Raw genomic sequence first — 17,649 nt, 5'->3', positions numbered from 1 at the left:
AAGGGCAAGATCAGTCATATGTACCAGGCCACCTTGACTGCTCTTCATCTGCCACTGCAAAGTACAGTGGTACCTCGGTTTACAGACGCTTCAGGTTACAGATGCTTCAGGTTACAGACTCTGCTAACCCAGAAATAGTACCTTGGGTTAAGAACTTTGCTTCAGGATAAGAACAGAAATTGTGTCGTGGCAGCGCGGCAGCAGCGGGAAGCCCCATTAGTTAAAGTGGTGCTTAAGGTTAAGAACAGTTTCAGGTTAAGAACAGACCTCAGGAACGAATTAAGTACTTAAACCGATGTACCACTGTACAAGTCAATGAGAATACATTTGCCCAGGCTGAATACAGGGAGTGACCGATTTGCACCGGTCCGACTGACGAGTGATCACATGCATGCTTGGCACTGCCGACTTGGAAGTGGCCCCCAAATGGGGCAGGGTTATGCACGTCCCACCAATGCACATGGGGGTCAGGAATGGAACCCCCACCCAAAATGGTCGCTGTCTGGACTGCAAAGCTAATACCAGAGTCTTAAAACCCTGTCACATGGACACACTGTCAGAAGTACTAATGAAGGCACACCTCCTGGCCTTTGACATCTGAGGTGTGTATTTTCAGGACTCAGCCTATTCCTGTGACTTTACTGTTTCTGATTTTTAAATTGTTGCAACTAAACCTGGGACCTACTGGTGAAGGTAGGCTGGTAATACTACTACTACTGCTACTGTTACTACTATTCTGTGAACTGCCCTGAGACCCCCGGGTATAGGGCGGTGTATGAATTCAATAAATAATAAATACTACTACTACTAAGAGTAAGAATAATGCACTCCTACTCAACCACTTGCTCCTGCCAGAGGAAGATTTCAGCAAATTTCAGCAGTGCCCTTTCCAAATTCTGTACTCCCCTGCCTCTCGCCTTCTGCTCAATCTACTACATACCACATAGTTGTGACATCAAAGAACTGGTCCCCCTGCCCTAAATTCACCTCTGCTCCTGCTCTCTTGCAGTACAAGATTCATAAACCCCCCAAGCCACACCTTAGCTCCCATGCATTGTCAAAACAGGAGGCATACTCTTCATACCATTTAGATTTTTAAGCATTGGCTATATCACATTTTCTTATTGCTTTTATAAATCATTGCACTTGCATTTCTATTAGTACTATATAGCTCCATGGTGATGCCACACATCCCATTCTGAGTACTTTTGAGCAGACAAGTGGATTATAAATAAATATTATCTAGATTCCTCAGTACATCCTAACCCAAAAGGATTGCAATATGAACCATTAATTTATTTGATATTTAACAAGAAGAAACATGTCCTAATTCCTAGATACAATCACAAGGGAGTATAAGCACTCATGTATCTTCCCTAACATAGGGCTGCACATATTCCAAGATATGTTTGCTCATGTAAACATTCAAAAGAGGGTGGTGGTGGAATCACCTACATTCAAACCAAGGAATAATTCAAAAACATGCAACACGTCCTTAAAATATAATACAAGAAGCTGACCATAGTCATGGGCTCTCAACTATTACCACTTGAAATCCCAGATTGAACACTTCCCTTTGAAGGGTGCTTAAAAACAACAACACTCGTGTGCACACCTGTGATGTTTTCACGTGATCTAGTGGATTGGTCTAAATGGATTTGGAAAAGGAGTAGACCTGGTGTGGACTATGGCTTCCACCAGCCCTGACAAGTAGCATATGGAGGTCCATGAAATTTTCTGAAGTTAAGAAGGGGTCCTCGTATTTGTAAAGGTTATGAACCACTGGATGAGAGATTTCCTTCCTCAAACCAAATCAACATATTTTCCTCCCATATAGTCAGGATGACTACACTGCTTGTCTTAACCTACAAACCAGATGCTGTGGTTTACAACCAGATCTGGTCAGTTTCTCAGCAAGTCAGATTCAAACCAGGGGGCAGGAAGTTGTCTTGTTCAGCTTAACCAGTGTTAGCATGGGTCCCTGATCTGCACTAAACTCTCCTGAAGCTCTCCTACTGGCTGCGTAAACCCAAGGATTTCAGAGGTTCTTTCCTGCTCATCCATGCAGTGCTGCTGGTGCCAAATCAAAGCCATCTCCTGCTGAACTGATGGATCTACACCAAAAAATATTTGGGAAAGAGTGCAGGCACAACTTGCTTTTCTGCACAGTTAAAAGTTGCTTCAACTGGCCAGCGTCAGGGCACAACCCAAGTTACAATGTAGAGGATCCAAAGTAGCAGATCCTGCTTTGCACAAGGCCTTGGAAATCTTCTGCCAGAGCTAAATGGTCTGACTCACTTGGCATATTATCATTCCAGCAGATTTAACAAGACACAAAATGTACAGAGATGGAGACCCATGCTAGCCACTCGTGCTGTAAGCTGGTCAAGTACAAGATGTTGTTTTCATACTTTCTGGAAAGCACAGCATTCCCTGGGAAAAGTTATACCTGTCAGATATAAAATAAGCAATCCTTTCTGACAGTGGCCAGGACACAAAAACCAACAGTCCCTTAATAGATTTGTGCAGTTTCTTTTTAGCTCTTGTAGTAACACTGCTCCTCCTACTGGAGGAAAACGTACATTATCTGCAGCCTACTAAACAAATGAGACAATACATATTATACTTTTAAGGACTTCAATTTTTAAATACTTAAGTTTTTACCCTGCAAAAAAAAAATGGTTCCTATGGATCATGCAAATAACAATCTCTTTCAGATGAAGTTAATGGACTATGCAGAATTAGATAAATTAACAGGAAGAATTTGAAACCAGTGGGACCAGAAATTCACGGAAGACTGGAGTAAATTTACGGACTATTTGAAAAGTATTTGTGAAGACCAGACAACGTTTGTAGGTTTACAAGAAGTTCTGTGAGGAGTATTATTGGAAGTATTGCAAAAATTGATAGAGGAAAGGATAATTTGTTAAGAGACTTAAAGACAATATAAAGTTAAGAAATGTATAAGAAGTGGATAAAACGGTGGATTATCAGAGGTGCTGATGGAAGTCTAAAAAGGTTGTATAAGTGATAAGTTTTGTGGTACATTTTATAATTTATATGTTAAAATCAATAAAAATTATTATAAAAAAGGAAAATAACAATCTCTTTCATTAAATTAAATCTTATTCAGTAGCTTAAAAAGATAACAAAAGTCTAAGGAACTGAAATGCCCTATGGGTATCAGTCAGAGAAGATGGGGTGGATAAAAATAAATGCTTAATCTTAGATTTAATTTAAGTGATGTTTTACAAATTGCAATACAGTTAAATGCTAGTTTCATTCAGGTTTTTTTTTTAAAACGAGCAGAAGGCAGATAAGTCATTTAACAGTGTGATCCTACAACCTGCAGTAAGTATGTGGATCTGTGACAACCTTTGTACCTGTGCATCTTCCTGTCATCATTAGCATTACGGAGAAGCTAAACATTCACAAGAAGCAGTTGTGCCAGTGCAGTTGCTTTAAATCAAATTCTTAGAAAATGTACAAGACACAAAAAAACATCTATTCAATGCAATGGACATATTCTAGTGCAAAACATTGACTGTACTAAGCTATTGTCTTAAACTGTACGTAATTTTTATAGGACAATTAAATGGATTTTGCTTGCTGTTTGTGTCCCTTAGTGTCAAGCAGCAGAATGAGTGATTGGGTAGCACACATTTATGGAGGATATCAAATCCTCAGCTACACAGTCAGAAATGAGCCAAATAGTACACTCATGTCATTTCTGAAGCTGCAGATCTGGCTGAATTCCCATATATTTTTCACTCAGCTACCAATTCCACAGAATTTTTTTTTTTTTAATTGCGGCTATCAAATCATCTGAACCAAATCATTTGCAATATGCAAACAACACTGAATGCCAAAGGCGTGATTTTTTTTTTTTTTTTTTTTAAGCAAGAAGCTCTCAAAACATCAAAATCTATAATTTGGGACCTATAATCAGTTTAATAAGTTGATATATCAACAAGAGTTTTGCCCACACATGCAGACCCTCTGTTTCTCCCTTTGTGCGATCAATGATTAAACCAATAAAATATATAATAAACCATAGTTTCCCAAGACTCTGAGATGCAAAAGTATGGCCACCAGCTTTGGAAATGGTCAGGAGCTTAAACCATGGTTTTAAGTTGGTTTAAAATCCTGGTTTGCCCAGAAGCTGATAGCTATGATAATACACCACATTAATCACCTGAGGCCCTTATCTGTGTTCCCATCTCTAAAAGATGACATTTCTCCCTTGATCATTTTCCTTATACATAAAATTTTCAAAAGCTGATATATTTCATTCTTTAATATTGCACCTCTCTATCGAATTGTACGCAATGCCTACACTGTGCTCCTTATCTGTGAGGTCCTTTATGACAGAGCCCGAGGTCCAAAAAAATACATGTCTGCAGGGCCAGATTTAGGTTTGATGAGGCCCTAAGCTACTGAAGGTAATGGGGCCCTTTATATGTCCAGCTGTCCTTTGTCAACAACAAATTGTCTGTGTTGAATATATGCTATATGGTTATTTACGGACCTAATGAGTATCTAAAGCCATTTGCACATAACAAAATATGTATTTTATCAAAGTAATTGTTGAACTGAAATACAATTAAGAAAAAGTATATTAAAACACTGTTGCTGTATGAAGGTTTTATTTTATTTGTTTTTAATTTTATTTGCTTTTTATTTTCCTTTAATTTTTTGGGGGGCCCACAAGAGAGTGGGGCCCTAAGCTATAGCTTGTTTAACTTAAACGTAAATCCAGCACTGCATGTCTGACTTCTAGACCACTTTTTATCTGGGGAATATAACAACCCCAAAGACTGTACGTTCCTGGGAGAATATACGTTCATGGTTCTTCATGTATAAGACATCCTACATCAAGTACATGTCTTCTGTACTTGAGCAAGTACATGTCTTCTGAAGAGGTCCTAATTCGGTAGGACACTATGAACATTACACATGTGAAGGAAGGTGTTAACACTCAGATTCTGCCAACCCATCCCCCCCAAAAACCAGACTTGCTTACATCTGTGTAAACACCCAGGTTACCACATCTGGAGAGCTTGATCATTGGTATGCCCTGATGTTATGTTACCTAGGCATTTAAAGGTGCTCAAGTATATCTCCAAGCTGGTATGGAAAAGAACAATGTGTACCATTGGTGTACATGTAACCATCGTATTTCTTGCATAACATGTGATAGTTGGCCCAACACTAATGTGTATTTTATTTGTTGTGCATTTTGTATTTTAACATTGTATTGTGGTTTTGAACAGTTGTAAGGTGCCCTGAGTGGCACCAGAAATGCATATAAATAATCATATATAAATATATATATAAATAAACAAAACTGTTGTGTTTAAATGCAGTTTAGAATTGTCAGGCATTGGAATCAATGTCAAGGGTCCACATTGCTTTATTTTCTCCCTACAGATTCGCTATAGATTCCTTTAAAAGCCTTTGCATTTTGCAGCAACTTTCTGGTTTTGTAAGAGCTATTGTCAGGTGTTTGGCCCCCTCCTTATTTTCCTATTTGCTAGATCGATGGAAAAAAATCCATACATTTACATATGTCAAACCAAATTCATATCTCACCCTAGAATGTAAGAACAGGTAACACACACACACACACCCTTAAAATAATTCATCATACAGTTAACTATGAATAATAAACTGTGATTATGTTACCATTTATCCACATCTTGCAAACATAATTTTTTTCTTACCCAATTAACTTTTTTTAGTGGTTCAAAGTAATAACAGTGGCAGAAATCAAGTAGCAGCGTATAAGAACTGAGAAGTTCTGTGTAGAAGCACAGCTGCAAAAACAGCCAGTGATTATCTTCACCAACGCAGTTATTAATCCTGCAGAAAACAAGTGTAAACACACACAATGGAGCGTTAGTCGCTTTCCAAATTTTAACAATGAAATAAGCCTTTCAAGCCAAACCAATGACCTACCAGTTGGGGACAGGGCAGAAGGGAAAATGTTCACCACTTATCTCTTTGTACTTTCATTCCTCATCTATCTCTGTCCACAGTTTTCAGCTGTACAGTTCTATTAGTCTTTTTACACACCAAGGCAATGTGGCTTTTGGTAAACAGGGGAATTTGAGGGAGACACATTCTTCCACTCTTTATCTGACATTCATAGTATAAAAGTATTCCGTACTAAATTTTGCTTTGCTTTTGTAACTAAAATCACCACATAGGACAGGTTGAATGAATGAATGAATCTTTATTTGCAACAGCCATCGGCCATAGCAATAAAACAACAATACGATACACAATGAATAGAAATAAAAAGTCAATTGAAGGAAAGTTTTGTTTCTGCGCATCACTCTAGAATGTTCAGTTCACCATGAGTTCATGAAAACATTGCATTCTGACTTGTTCTTAGTCTGGCCTGTTCTTAGTGCTTGGTTGACAACATCTACGAATGAATGCTATATATTAATCACCGAGTAATTGTTTAAGTCTTGCTATATATTAATCACTAGTAATAGTTTAATAAGGAAGCTTTCACGCCTGTCCAATTCTGTGTTCCCTTTCCCACCCTTTAATCTATTGATGATTAATGTCTATAGGTAACCTTTGCCTTGTACTTGTGTTAACCAATCAGCAACACATATGTGGCAATGCTGTAATATTCAATAAAAGAGACTCCCCGAGACATGCTCGGGAGATGCCTCCCAGATGACACCCACCACTCGTCTGTCGTTCATTTCAACCCAACAGTCAATTATATAAAATACATTTTAGGGTTTTGAATCAATAGTCCAATAGTGGATCTTGTTCTGATTGCCCCAGCTAAAAACCTTGCAACCTTTGCTGTCACCTGCTCATCTTTATCTGCCAAGAGAAAGGACACTGTGGCAGTGGTTGGGCGACCCGGAATGGACAATAAAAGAGGGGTGATAATCTCATTCCTCAAGTCTTTATAAAGAGTGCAAGCCTATTCGGTACTGCCATCTCCACAGGGACTTAAGGGTTTTTCGTGTGGAATCTGTTGGAATCATCCCTCAAGTACAGCCGAGGGCAATACATTAAATCTTGCGAGAGTAAAGGGGCGTCTATATTTTAGAATTGCTACGTTATGCAGATAGGGTGCCAGAGAGTCAAAATGGGAAGGTGGAAAATAGTCATACCATGGGCTTAGATGGGTTTAGATGATCATATATTGACTCAGTAAGATATGAACAAGCCTTTTGCCTGCTTTTGCAACCTCTTCTCTACTCCCTTTCATAGCATGCAGTGATTAAACATGGAAGTCTCTGATTAACCACTGTTACCCTACTGGTGAATGATGATTAACAGGCTCAGAACAACCTGGCATCTTAACTCAACCTTAACTCAACCTCATGTTTCAAAATCCTGGCTTGTAAGCATAGTTTTCCTGTTTAGATTATAGCTTGGTCAGTAGAGCATCTCAGGGTGGTGGGTTCATGCCCCACGATGGGCGGAAAGATTCCTGCATTGCAGGGGGTTAGACTAGATGACGCTTGTGGTCCTTTCCAACTCTACAATTCTTTTTTTTTAATAATATTTTTATTGTTTTTTGCACATATCTTCCAGTATCACATCTCATGAACATCAAATCAAATCTTTGGCTATCACAGCCTAAGACTTCCTTCAACCGTCTAATGGTTTTCTAAAATCATTTCTAATTCTGCATTTTGTTACTATAATTATTGCTTTAGATCCAAATCCTAAATAAACTCATACTTAATGCCTTTTGCAGTAATTTATATAATTCTCCTCACAAAACTTCTTGTAACCCTATAAGGGATGTCAATTCCAACTCTATGATTCTATAACTCTATGCAATGGGAAGCCATGGTTAACTGGAAACATCTGGGTTTCGTTGCTAGTTTAACATAACGGAAGAAGAGAAAAGGTTGAGTGCATGAGCAAATGCTTATATGGATCTTGGCACGGTATTTTGAAACAAAATTATATTCTAGTATTAATAATCCATTTCCAAAGCTTAATTTTGAAAACCAACATTTACACGTTGAATCCTAAAGTCACTTTTTTTTGGGGGGGGAACCTGATGTTTATGGTGATATCATTACTGTGAAATACACAACTATTGGGAAACAATGTCAAACAATGATTACATTAGCAGTCAGTGTGCCTATGTAGGATGTGGTGAGGCAATAAACTTACCACGGGCAATGATGATCCATTTTCCTAACACAGTGTCCACATCGACTGCAGTGGTGAGAACGCTTTGGTCTCATCATATTACATTTATTACATAATTCCCAAAAGTCTCTTTCTAAAGAAAGAAAATGCAGAGTCGGTTATTACAAACTCTCCCCTTCCCCAGAATTGCCATTATGTTTTTGCTTCTTTAAGACCCATAAAGCCTTACTGTAGTTGATGATTTTACAGGAAAAGAAAGGAACGTATAAAAATGTCCCTCGTTTGCATCCCGATAAGCCAAAACACACCAGGTGTTTTAGAAGACCACTGTGATGGCTACAAAAGAGAAAAAGTACAACCCCCCCTTTAATTTAATCAAAGCATATGCAAGCTTTCAGTTTCACAGAACTCTTCATCATGCAAAATGGAAAGCTCACAGAATTTTAGGTAATGCGGTCTATAGATTTTACAAACATCAGAAGATGTCTTATACTGAATCAGACCAATGGCCCATCAAGCAATCTGTTGTGTCCAATACAATATTTTGTGGTGGGTGCTTGTTTGAGAGGTGCCTATGACAGTTTCTCTGGTTTGTGAAAAGGATAGTGACACCTGCCATGATCAAACTACCTGCCTTCATTAAACTAAAGCAGTGACTACAATGAAAATAGCCTCTAAATGGTACTCTTAGTGTGCATTAGATCAATAGAACAGAATTGCGAACATCCCATTTATTTCAAATTAACTAAGGTGCACCTAACACTCTCTAAATAGCACCGTATTTTATTTTATTTTTGCTCTATAGGACACACTTTTTCCCCTCCCAAAATTAAGAGGAAATGTTTGTGCATCCTATGGAGCGAATGCAGGCTCCTTGGCTTCAGCGATAGCAACGCGAAGCCTCCGAAGCGCAGAGGGAGCGCTCCCTCCGTGCTCCTTGGGTTCGCGTTGCTTTCGCTGAAGCCACCTGAAGCCTCCAGAGCACAATGGGACGTCCCGCTGCACTCCAGAAGCTTCAGGTTCCTTTTGCTGAAGCCAGGAAAGCAAGACTCTCCTGGCTTCAGCAGAGAGGGAGAGCTGCGCAGTGCCCCTTCAGCCAAGCGGGAGGAGAAATGAAAGGGGCTCAACCACCAAAAAACAATAACAACAACAAAAACTAATCGGACAGTTATGATGAGAGTGCATGACGGATCTCGCCTCCAGTTTTCCTTCTGTGAACCGTCCTTTCTGTGAACCGTCCCTTGGATCTTTCCGGGCCCCAAGCTGTTATTTGTCACTGCTCAATGACCCACCCTTGCATCGTGGTGTTCCCCTTCTGTTGTTAGATGTATTGGTTTTTTATGCTTCTGTGCTTTTATGTTTGTACATATTTTATGGGCTAATAGCCGTAATAATAATAAAGAAAGATGAAAGGGGCTCCGTTTCTCCTGCTGCTTCGCTGAAGGGGCGCTGAGCAGAGAGGGGGAGAATATTTTTTTCTTGTTCTCCCCCTCTAAAATGAGCTGCGTCCTATGGTCGGGTGCGTCCTATAGAGCGAAAAATACGGTATATGTACAGCTATTTTAAAATTAATTTGGCTTCTGATAATGCATTTAGTTTTGGAAAGGTGCATTTGCAGTGAAAGGGATTTTCATCCAAAGGCTTCCCCCTCTGGAAGGAGACAACCCACAAGCTTGATTATTTGCTTTAAGTGAAGAGGAGACATAATTAGATTTTCATATTTGAGGATGACAAAAGGAAAGGTGACCCCTGAAATGGAAATGGAATTAGGGAAGGTGACATTTGCATGGTCGTATGCTTCTCACTAATACACAAGTCATATATAGAATTATTTTATAGGGTTTTTCAACCATTTCTTATTGAATTTGCTTACGGAAACATATATATATCTGGAAACATATATACGGAAACATATATATATTTATTTATGTAGGCTCAATTTTAAGTCGGAGAGCTGCCATGTTTCTCATCTTGTTGAAAAATGACATCATTTGCACATTGGCAGTATGGAAACCCAATATTCAAGATCATTAAACTAGTAATAATGCCAGATGGGAAACTGATTTTCAATCTGTTCCCATAAAGCCAATGTCACAAAGGTGTTACTCTTTAATAAGAGAGTTACCATTAACAGAAGGCAAGTTTTCCAATGTGATTTAAAACAGGCAACAAATGAATCTGACCATACCAGTTTGTGCAATAATACAGAAACAAAAATAAAATTATCTCTGAAATGGTACAAAACAGTCTAAATTAACAGATACAAAATAACAAAATAACCAAAGCTCCTTTAGTTTTATTTTGCAACAAAGTTTGTGGAGTCGGTTGGGTTTCGTTGGAGGGGATTGTTGCTGTTGCTGTTTTTTTGTATTTTTATTATAGATCCCATGATTTATGTAGCAATTGTTCAGTTTGGTTGTGTATTTTTAATGTCTTGTATACCGTTTAGGACCACTTTTGTTAGGCTGTAGTTATGCTCCCCCTGCCCCAAGTTGTAAGCTGCCTTGAGCATGGTTCGAACTGTGGAAAAGTGGCATACAAGTAAAATGATGTATGTAGGTATGTACCTAAAGCTTTTAATTCAGCAAAATCCAAAGGAATGTGCATACCAGAAAGCAAAAGTCATGAAGTACATTATGTTTTATCAGAAAGCAAAATCTGACAGATTTAAATATGTTGGTGCAAAGTTTCTTGGAACCATTTCTAGTGGTACTGATGCAAGACCAGTGACTTCAAAAACATTTCTTTGCTTCTGCTAAACCCCTAAAAGAAATATATACAGTGGTACCTCGGGTTAAGTACTTAATTCGTTCTGGAGGTCCATTCTTAAGCTGAAATTGTTCTTAACCAGAAGCACCACTTTAGCTAATGGGGTCTCCCACCGCCGGAGCATGATTTCTGTACTCATCCTGAAGCAAAGTTCTTAACCTGAAGCACTATTTCTGAGTTAGCAGAGTCTGTAATCTGAAGCGAATGTAACCTGAGGTACCACTGTAGTAGCTTACTGACTAATACACTTTGCTCCTGTCTACAGCAATTCTAGCAATTCTATAATTGTATCCCAATTTCAGAATCTGCTTCCTTCAGATAGGGCCTACACTGAACACCCACCTATCTCGCCTTTCTGTCTGTCTTGCATTATTGTTGCTTTCAACCTGTGACTATTCCCCCACCCCAGAGCCTTTGGCCTTCCTATCCTTCCCCCCAACCCAATGAACAGACACACAGTTTACTGCTTAATTAGTCATCTTCCAATCAGCTCAAGCCACCCATTTTAACTCTACACATGGGCAATGCATGGGCCCTACCCCTAGGTAGGAACAGGGTTTTTTTCAGCTGGAACTCAGTTTTGGCACCTCTTAGGTGGGTGCCATTGCCATTCTAAGAGACTAAGAGAAGTGTTTGTGGTGAGCTATGCACTTCTTTTTCTAGAAAAATAGCACTGGGTAGAAGTAACATATATCTAGGACTACAATAACACTTCCTGGTGTTGTCACTATAACTGAGTAGTTTAAAAACACACAGGACAATTCTATTTTTGAATTTTCATTAAATTAAGACCAAACCCCCCCAAAAATGACAGTTCTAATGCCCTTCATTCCTTTAAATATCTTATCAAAGCACACATTTCTATCTCTCTGATAAAGATCCAGGACACTGGTTGTTTAAAAAGGTAAAGGTAAAGGTACCCCTGCCCGTACGGGCCAGTCTTGACAGACTCTGGGGTTGTGCGCCCATCTCACTTAAGAGGCCAGGGGCCAGCGCTGTCCGGAGACACTTCCGGGTCAGTGTGCTGCAATTTTTAAAAATTTATCTTTTGATGTATGAACCCCTTTTTTGCTCCAAGTAGTTTAAGTAGCATATAAGATGCAAAAACTATGACCAATATTTCATTTAAAAACTAGCAGGGCACAAAGCATTTTAATATTATCGCAGCTAAATAAATGTCACCATCACACCTGGTATAGACAGAAAGGAGCAATAGAACTTGATGCCATTAGCCTAATGATAGCTCTGTGACCGAAATCCCTTGACAACACACATCAAGTGGTTTCATGTGGATATTAAAGAGCAGGGGAGATAAGCCACCATGGATGTAAGTTCTACTCAAAGTAGACCCATTGAAAATAACATGGCTAACTTAGGGCCATTAATTTCAATGGGTTTGCTATGAGTATAACTTGGTTGCATACAACCTCACAAGCTCACACCCGCTGGGTAACATTTAATTCTCCTTTCACCGCATTCTGGAACCTGGCTGTAAGATAAAGCAGAACCACACCAATGCACTGTCTGATCTCAGTCTATGAAGGCAGCTCAAAAACTGGATGGATATTGTGGTGAACACATTGGAAGCTGCTGAGAAATCTAGGAGAGTCAACCAAAGCACGTGTCTTGCGAAAGGTAACCAAGGCAATATCTGCCCCAAACCCTGGCAAAAACTTAGATTGAAATCACAGAATCATAGAATTGGAAGGGATCCCAAGGATCATTTTAGTCCAACCCCCTGAAATGCAGGAATCTCAGCTAAACCTCTGCTTTAAAACCACCAAGGCAGGAAACCTCCCAAGGGAGACCATTCTGATAGCTCTTACTGTCAGAAAGTATTTTTCTGATGTTTAGGCAGAATTTCCTTTAGTCGGAATACATTCAAAACTGCACCTTTAAAAAAACAAACCACGAGCAACATAAAGGAAGGCGATCCAAAACTGTACCTGTAACTGGTATCTTTGGGCTTTCAGGTAGTCTTCCTGGATCAGCTACTGAGGCTCTCAGTAATGAGACAACACAGAAAAATGCAACTAGGTAGTAACCTGTAAAATATAACAGCAGTCTTCGTAATGGAAATTTTAACGGGCTATTCTCAAATTACTGAAGAAAATAAATTGCACGCAGGTCTCTGAAGGTTCAAATGCAGACTGCTCCACTTTTCAGAAGCAAAGGAAAATATAGGGAGAATACAGAATATGTCTTGCTGCAACACACACAGCAATGATATAACCTACAGGTGGACTGACCTGCTGCACAAACGGCAGAAGCGGTGAGGATTTGTGGCACTTCTGGTTACGAATAAGTAGACTGGTGGGCATGGCAGATGGCAGAGAGTCTAGTCTATGCTACCAAGTTCCTCTCCTATACCCCCATATTGCTCCCCAGCGCATTGGAGTAAGGGTATAACCACTCCAAGGTATTAAAGGGCTGCAGAGGTACTGCAGCCCATAATAAGAGTGGTACTACCTCAACCACTAGACTTTTACTTGTGAAACATTTGTTAAAATATAATCTTACTGATACAAGTGACATTGATGGGAAATGGCAAATCGATTACTCAGAGAGTCAGTCAATATTTCCTGTACGTATCATGCTAGGATCAGTAATCTCAAAACACCCCAGTCAAGCCTAATCTTGTTTGTGAAATCATACATCCCTGGTACCACTTGGTACATCTTTAGAGGGTTAAAAGTTACTTCTTTTGGGAGGAAAGCAGAAGGGATGAACACTGCCCATGTGCAGATGGGAGACACACACTCAAAAAACACAATGTTGCTGTGAAGAGGAAAGGGGAAATGTGCAAAAGAGTTCAATGTAGAAGTTTTGGGTGACCTTTTGATATTCTTAAAAGCACTCCCAAACTTGTTTGCAGGCAGAATTCCCAGGAGAGCACTCTCAATCACCCCTTTCCTTTAGTTAGGGTTGCCATGCGTCCGGAAATTCCCGGACATATCCGGAATACTGTAGTCAGGCGGATACCAGCAAAATGTCCGGCAAAATGTGGACGTATGAAAAAAGCTCAACAACTTTTCTGTCCGGATTTATTGCAACTTTAGCTTCTGATCTTTACTTTTAAAGCTATTCATCTCTCCGTCCAGATTATTCTTTCTCTCTTATCTCTTTGCTCCATCTGTTCTGCACAACCTCACCTACTGCCAGCTCCCTTCTCACTCTCTTCTCCCATTTGTATCTCCATACAATCTGTTAAACCGGTTTCTATGCCTCCTGTCTTGAGAATATAGTCAGTGCACGAAGTTGATGCAGAACATATTGGAAAAAAAGCTATGGAAGTATCAAATTAGCTTACCTGAACACAGTTACAATAACTGTGGATTTGTTTATGAAAGTCAATGAAAATATTGCTATGATCACTATCTCCCCCCCCTCTGCAGTTATTGGGAACTTTTTTATTCCTTTATACATGATATTAAAAGAAATTGACTCTTTCCTTAAGAAGCCTCAAAAAAAAGCTGCATATGATAGATTTAACTGCTGTAATATGTCCATTTGATTGGCTTTTAACTAATTACCCAATTAGTCAAACAGAGAATAATTAAAAGTTTTTAACTGACTGCAGTGGCACACTCAGTCCGAGTGAAATAAAAGAACTAGCGAGAGATGTGACTTACACAGTAGTGTAACCAGTGATATATGCTCCTCTTCATAGTGTGGAAAGAGGATAATTTTTGGAATGAAGACCGTGTTGAAAAGCCAAACAAAGATAATCAGGCCCATACAGAACCAGCCCTGAGGATCAACAACAAAGTGAATCCGTAGTCCCATTGTACATAATCTGAAGGCAGCTTGTTCCACGCAGAAGGGGGGGGGCTAAGCCTAAGGAGGGAAAAAAAACATTAATTAGTTTAACAATTTTATGAAAGTTCCCAAGCTGTGGCAGTAACACACAAATGAATGGCACCACGCATGACGGAAGCAACCTTCAGCTGTAGGTGAAAAAGAAGTTAAGTCAAGGAAGCTGCCCTTTCATGAAAGAGATGCCACACCAGGGTTCACACTAGGAAATCAAATAGGATTCCACACATCACTGAATGACCTTTAGCCAGACAGGCTGCCAGTCCTCCATTTCCTGTTGTCCACTAAGTTTGAAATCCTATACACACTTTCTTGGGTAACCAAGTCACATGAAACACAAAAATAATTACTTTTGGACAAACATTGCTTATCATTATTTTTACTTATTTATTTTTAGGGGCTTTGCATTCAGCACATCGTTCCTGGAGTGGTTTACAAAACAGATGACAGTAAAACACACTAAGAAAAGCATCATCATTAAAAGAAACAATAAAACAGTATCTTTTTTTTAAAAAAAGAGGGCAACAGCTGAAAGCTTCAAAAGTTGGGGGGAAATTATAATAATAAGGTTTTTTGCTTGGTGCTGATAAGAGAGGAACATAGGTGCCAGGCAGTTCTACCTGGCAAGGGTAGCGACATTACGTACCTACAAAACCTGCGCCTTATCAGGATTAAGCTTCAGTTTGTTGGCTCTCATGAAGCCCATTACTGATTCCAGTCATTGACTCAGCACTTCTGCAACTTCACCTGAAATCAGACTTAAAAAAGAAAGAGAGTTAGGTGATTTATTATCCTGTTTCTACTGCCAACTAGCAATGGGGGCTTTGTGATATAAAGCATTCTCTACAAATATTTCCCTAATAAAAATAACGGAGAAACAGTCCTATAGAACAGATCATTTTTTAAAAAAAATAAAAATGTGAAAGTTGCATAGCCACCATCTTCTTGATCACTTTGCCTAAAAACAAGATATTTGCAACTGGCCAGGGCTTGTTATAGCTTTTGAGGGGTCTGGTATAGGTTTCCTTAGGAATCATATCCCAAACAGCTTTTCCAAGATGGCCAGAATTACCCGCTCTTGCAAAGAGGCATTAACCACAACCACATCCTGGTATCAGCCGTGCCAGGAAAGGGTCTGCAAGATATGTTACTGCTGCGCCTCTCTAAGTAACTCATCCACATCCTCTGGTCAGAGAATCATAGAACTGTAGAGTTGGAAAGAACCGCAAGGGTGAACTAGTCCAGTGCAGGAATCTTTTTTTGCTCAACATGGGGCTCAAACCCTTGACACTAAGATTAAGAGTCTTATGCTCTACTAAACCAGACTAACAGGTGTTCTCAACATCTCCCTTGACTGAGCTATAGAAACGGAGGCATTCAAGTCAAGGCAAACATGAATGTTCCTGGACTAGGTTTTCAACAGAAGTACTTACTCTGCCAAACAGAGAACTTTGCAAGGAAACTAAAAAAATAAAATAATAATCCCTTGGATTCCATCAGCCAAATACTCATAGATCCATCATCCCTGTGGAGACTACCGCCAGTGTTAACTTCATTGGGAAATGATCTGATCGTGACGTAGAATCAAACTCCCACAGGTTCAGATCAACTTGTTTATGAACAGGCTGTACTTGAGCAAAAACTTTAAACAAATCAGACATTTATCTAAGCAGCGGCTTTACTCTACTCTTAATTTCACACTTTGCCTACAAACCATAAGTATAGACCAACCAAATGTGTTTCAAATCTCTCTCAAGCAACCCAAAACGTTCTCCTATATAAATTCTGCACCTGCATCCAATTAAGAATTCAGGTAGTCATATTTAAAGCCCTACACCAGATGGGCAGGGTAATACATTATTATTACTATCATTACTACTACTACAAGTCAAACCGCATTTCTTCTGCTACACCTACACACTGCCACTGAACTCCACCTAAATTCCTCTCTTCCTTGAATATCACAGATTGCATGAACAGCCTTTCTTAATCTTCTACATCGCATCGCAACTAGCTTTAAATAGCCATTGCAACCCCTTTGATTCTGTGAGCTCCATCAAGCACAGGAAACCAAACACAGAGCAGGTTGCCCGATACATTTTCCTGTACTGTGCCATAAGTGCTGAGAATTTCATCAACATGTGCAACGATAGGTGCTGTTTTAGCATATTGTGTTGTTGCTCAGATTAACAGATTTTGCATCCCTTATTATATCTGCCGTATCAGAAAATTAGCACAGGTGTTTTCTTTTTTGCCATAGTTAAAAAAGTTTTATTTACAAAGGTGCTCCATATGTTAAGTGCACTTGCTTACATTTCGGTAAGATGGCAATGATGTTGCTAGGGGGTTTGTGGGAAAGACCAGCATCACTGCTTCATCAGTTCTTATTTTTACTACCATAGAATCATAGAACTGTAGAGTTGGAAGGGACCCTGAGAGAAATCTAGTCCAATCCCCCATAATGCAGGAATCCTGCCCACAGCTGTCCCTGGGTGCATTATTGCAGTTTTGCCATTAATCATTGGAAGGAACAGCATAACAGCTAGGCATACCAGGGATGGGAAATCTGCGGCTGTCCAAATATTGCTGGACTCCAACTCCCATTGACCCTCAACCAGCATGGCCAATGACCAAGGATGATGGGAGTTGTAGTACAACAGAATCTGGACGCCCACAGGTTTTCCACCCAGGGTATACTCAGGTAGGCTCCTGTACGGCTGTGACGATCCTAAACAGGAAAGTAAATACCACTGAATTCAAAGTAAGCATGGCTGGGAACACGCTGCAAGTCAGCAGAACTCTGCCAATTAGCCTCCTAGTGACAGCAAGAGTGATTAAGCCGACAAATAATTATCGTAATAAAAAGAGCATGAGTTGTGAAACCAAGCGCCACAGAATCAAGAAAAATGCAAGCATTAC

The 17,649-nt window shown here is 39.6% G+C and overlaps 1 protein-coding gene across 4 annotated transcripts in view; it reads right to left on the bottom strand.

Moving 5' to 3' along the window:
• The window catches only part of ZDHHC21 (zDHHC palmitoyltransferase 21), a 39,398-nt gene that overhangs the window by 17,920 nt on the left and 3,829 nt on the right, over positions 1–17,649 (bottom strand). For 2 of the 4 annotated variants that reach the window (XM_079959777.1, XM_079959780.1), the window contains exons 2-6: positions 15,368–15,488; positions 14,547–14,745; positions 12,861–12,959; positions 8,167–8,278; positions 5,724–5,862 (exon numbers count right to left, since the gene is read on the bottom strand). In XM_079959777.1, the coding sequence (XP_079815903.1) occupies positions 5,724–5,862; positions 8,167–8,278; positions 12,861–12,959; positions 14,547–14,700 (504 nt within the window). In that variant the 5' untranslated portion in view covers positions 14,701–14,745; positions 15,368–15,488. Of the gene's footprint in view, positions 1–5,723; positions 5,863–8,166; positions 8,279–12,860; positions 12,960–14,546; positions 14,752–15,367; positions 15,489–17,649 lie in introns of all 4 variants that reach the window. The other 2 variants (XM_079959779.1, XM_079959778.1) reach the window with 2 other exon arrangements.

Source organism: Podarcis cretensis, assembly GCF_951804945.1.
Source record: "Podarcis cretensis genome assembly, chromosome: 17".
NCBI lineage: Eukaryota > Metazoa > Chordata > Lepidosauria > Squamata > Lacertidae > Podarcis > Podarcis cretensis.
This window is presented reverse-complemented; position numbering and strand designations above follow the sequence as displayed.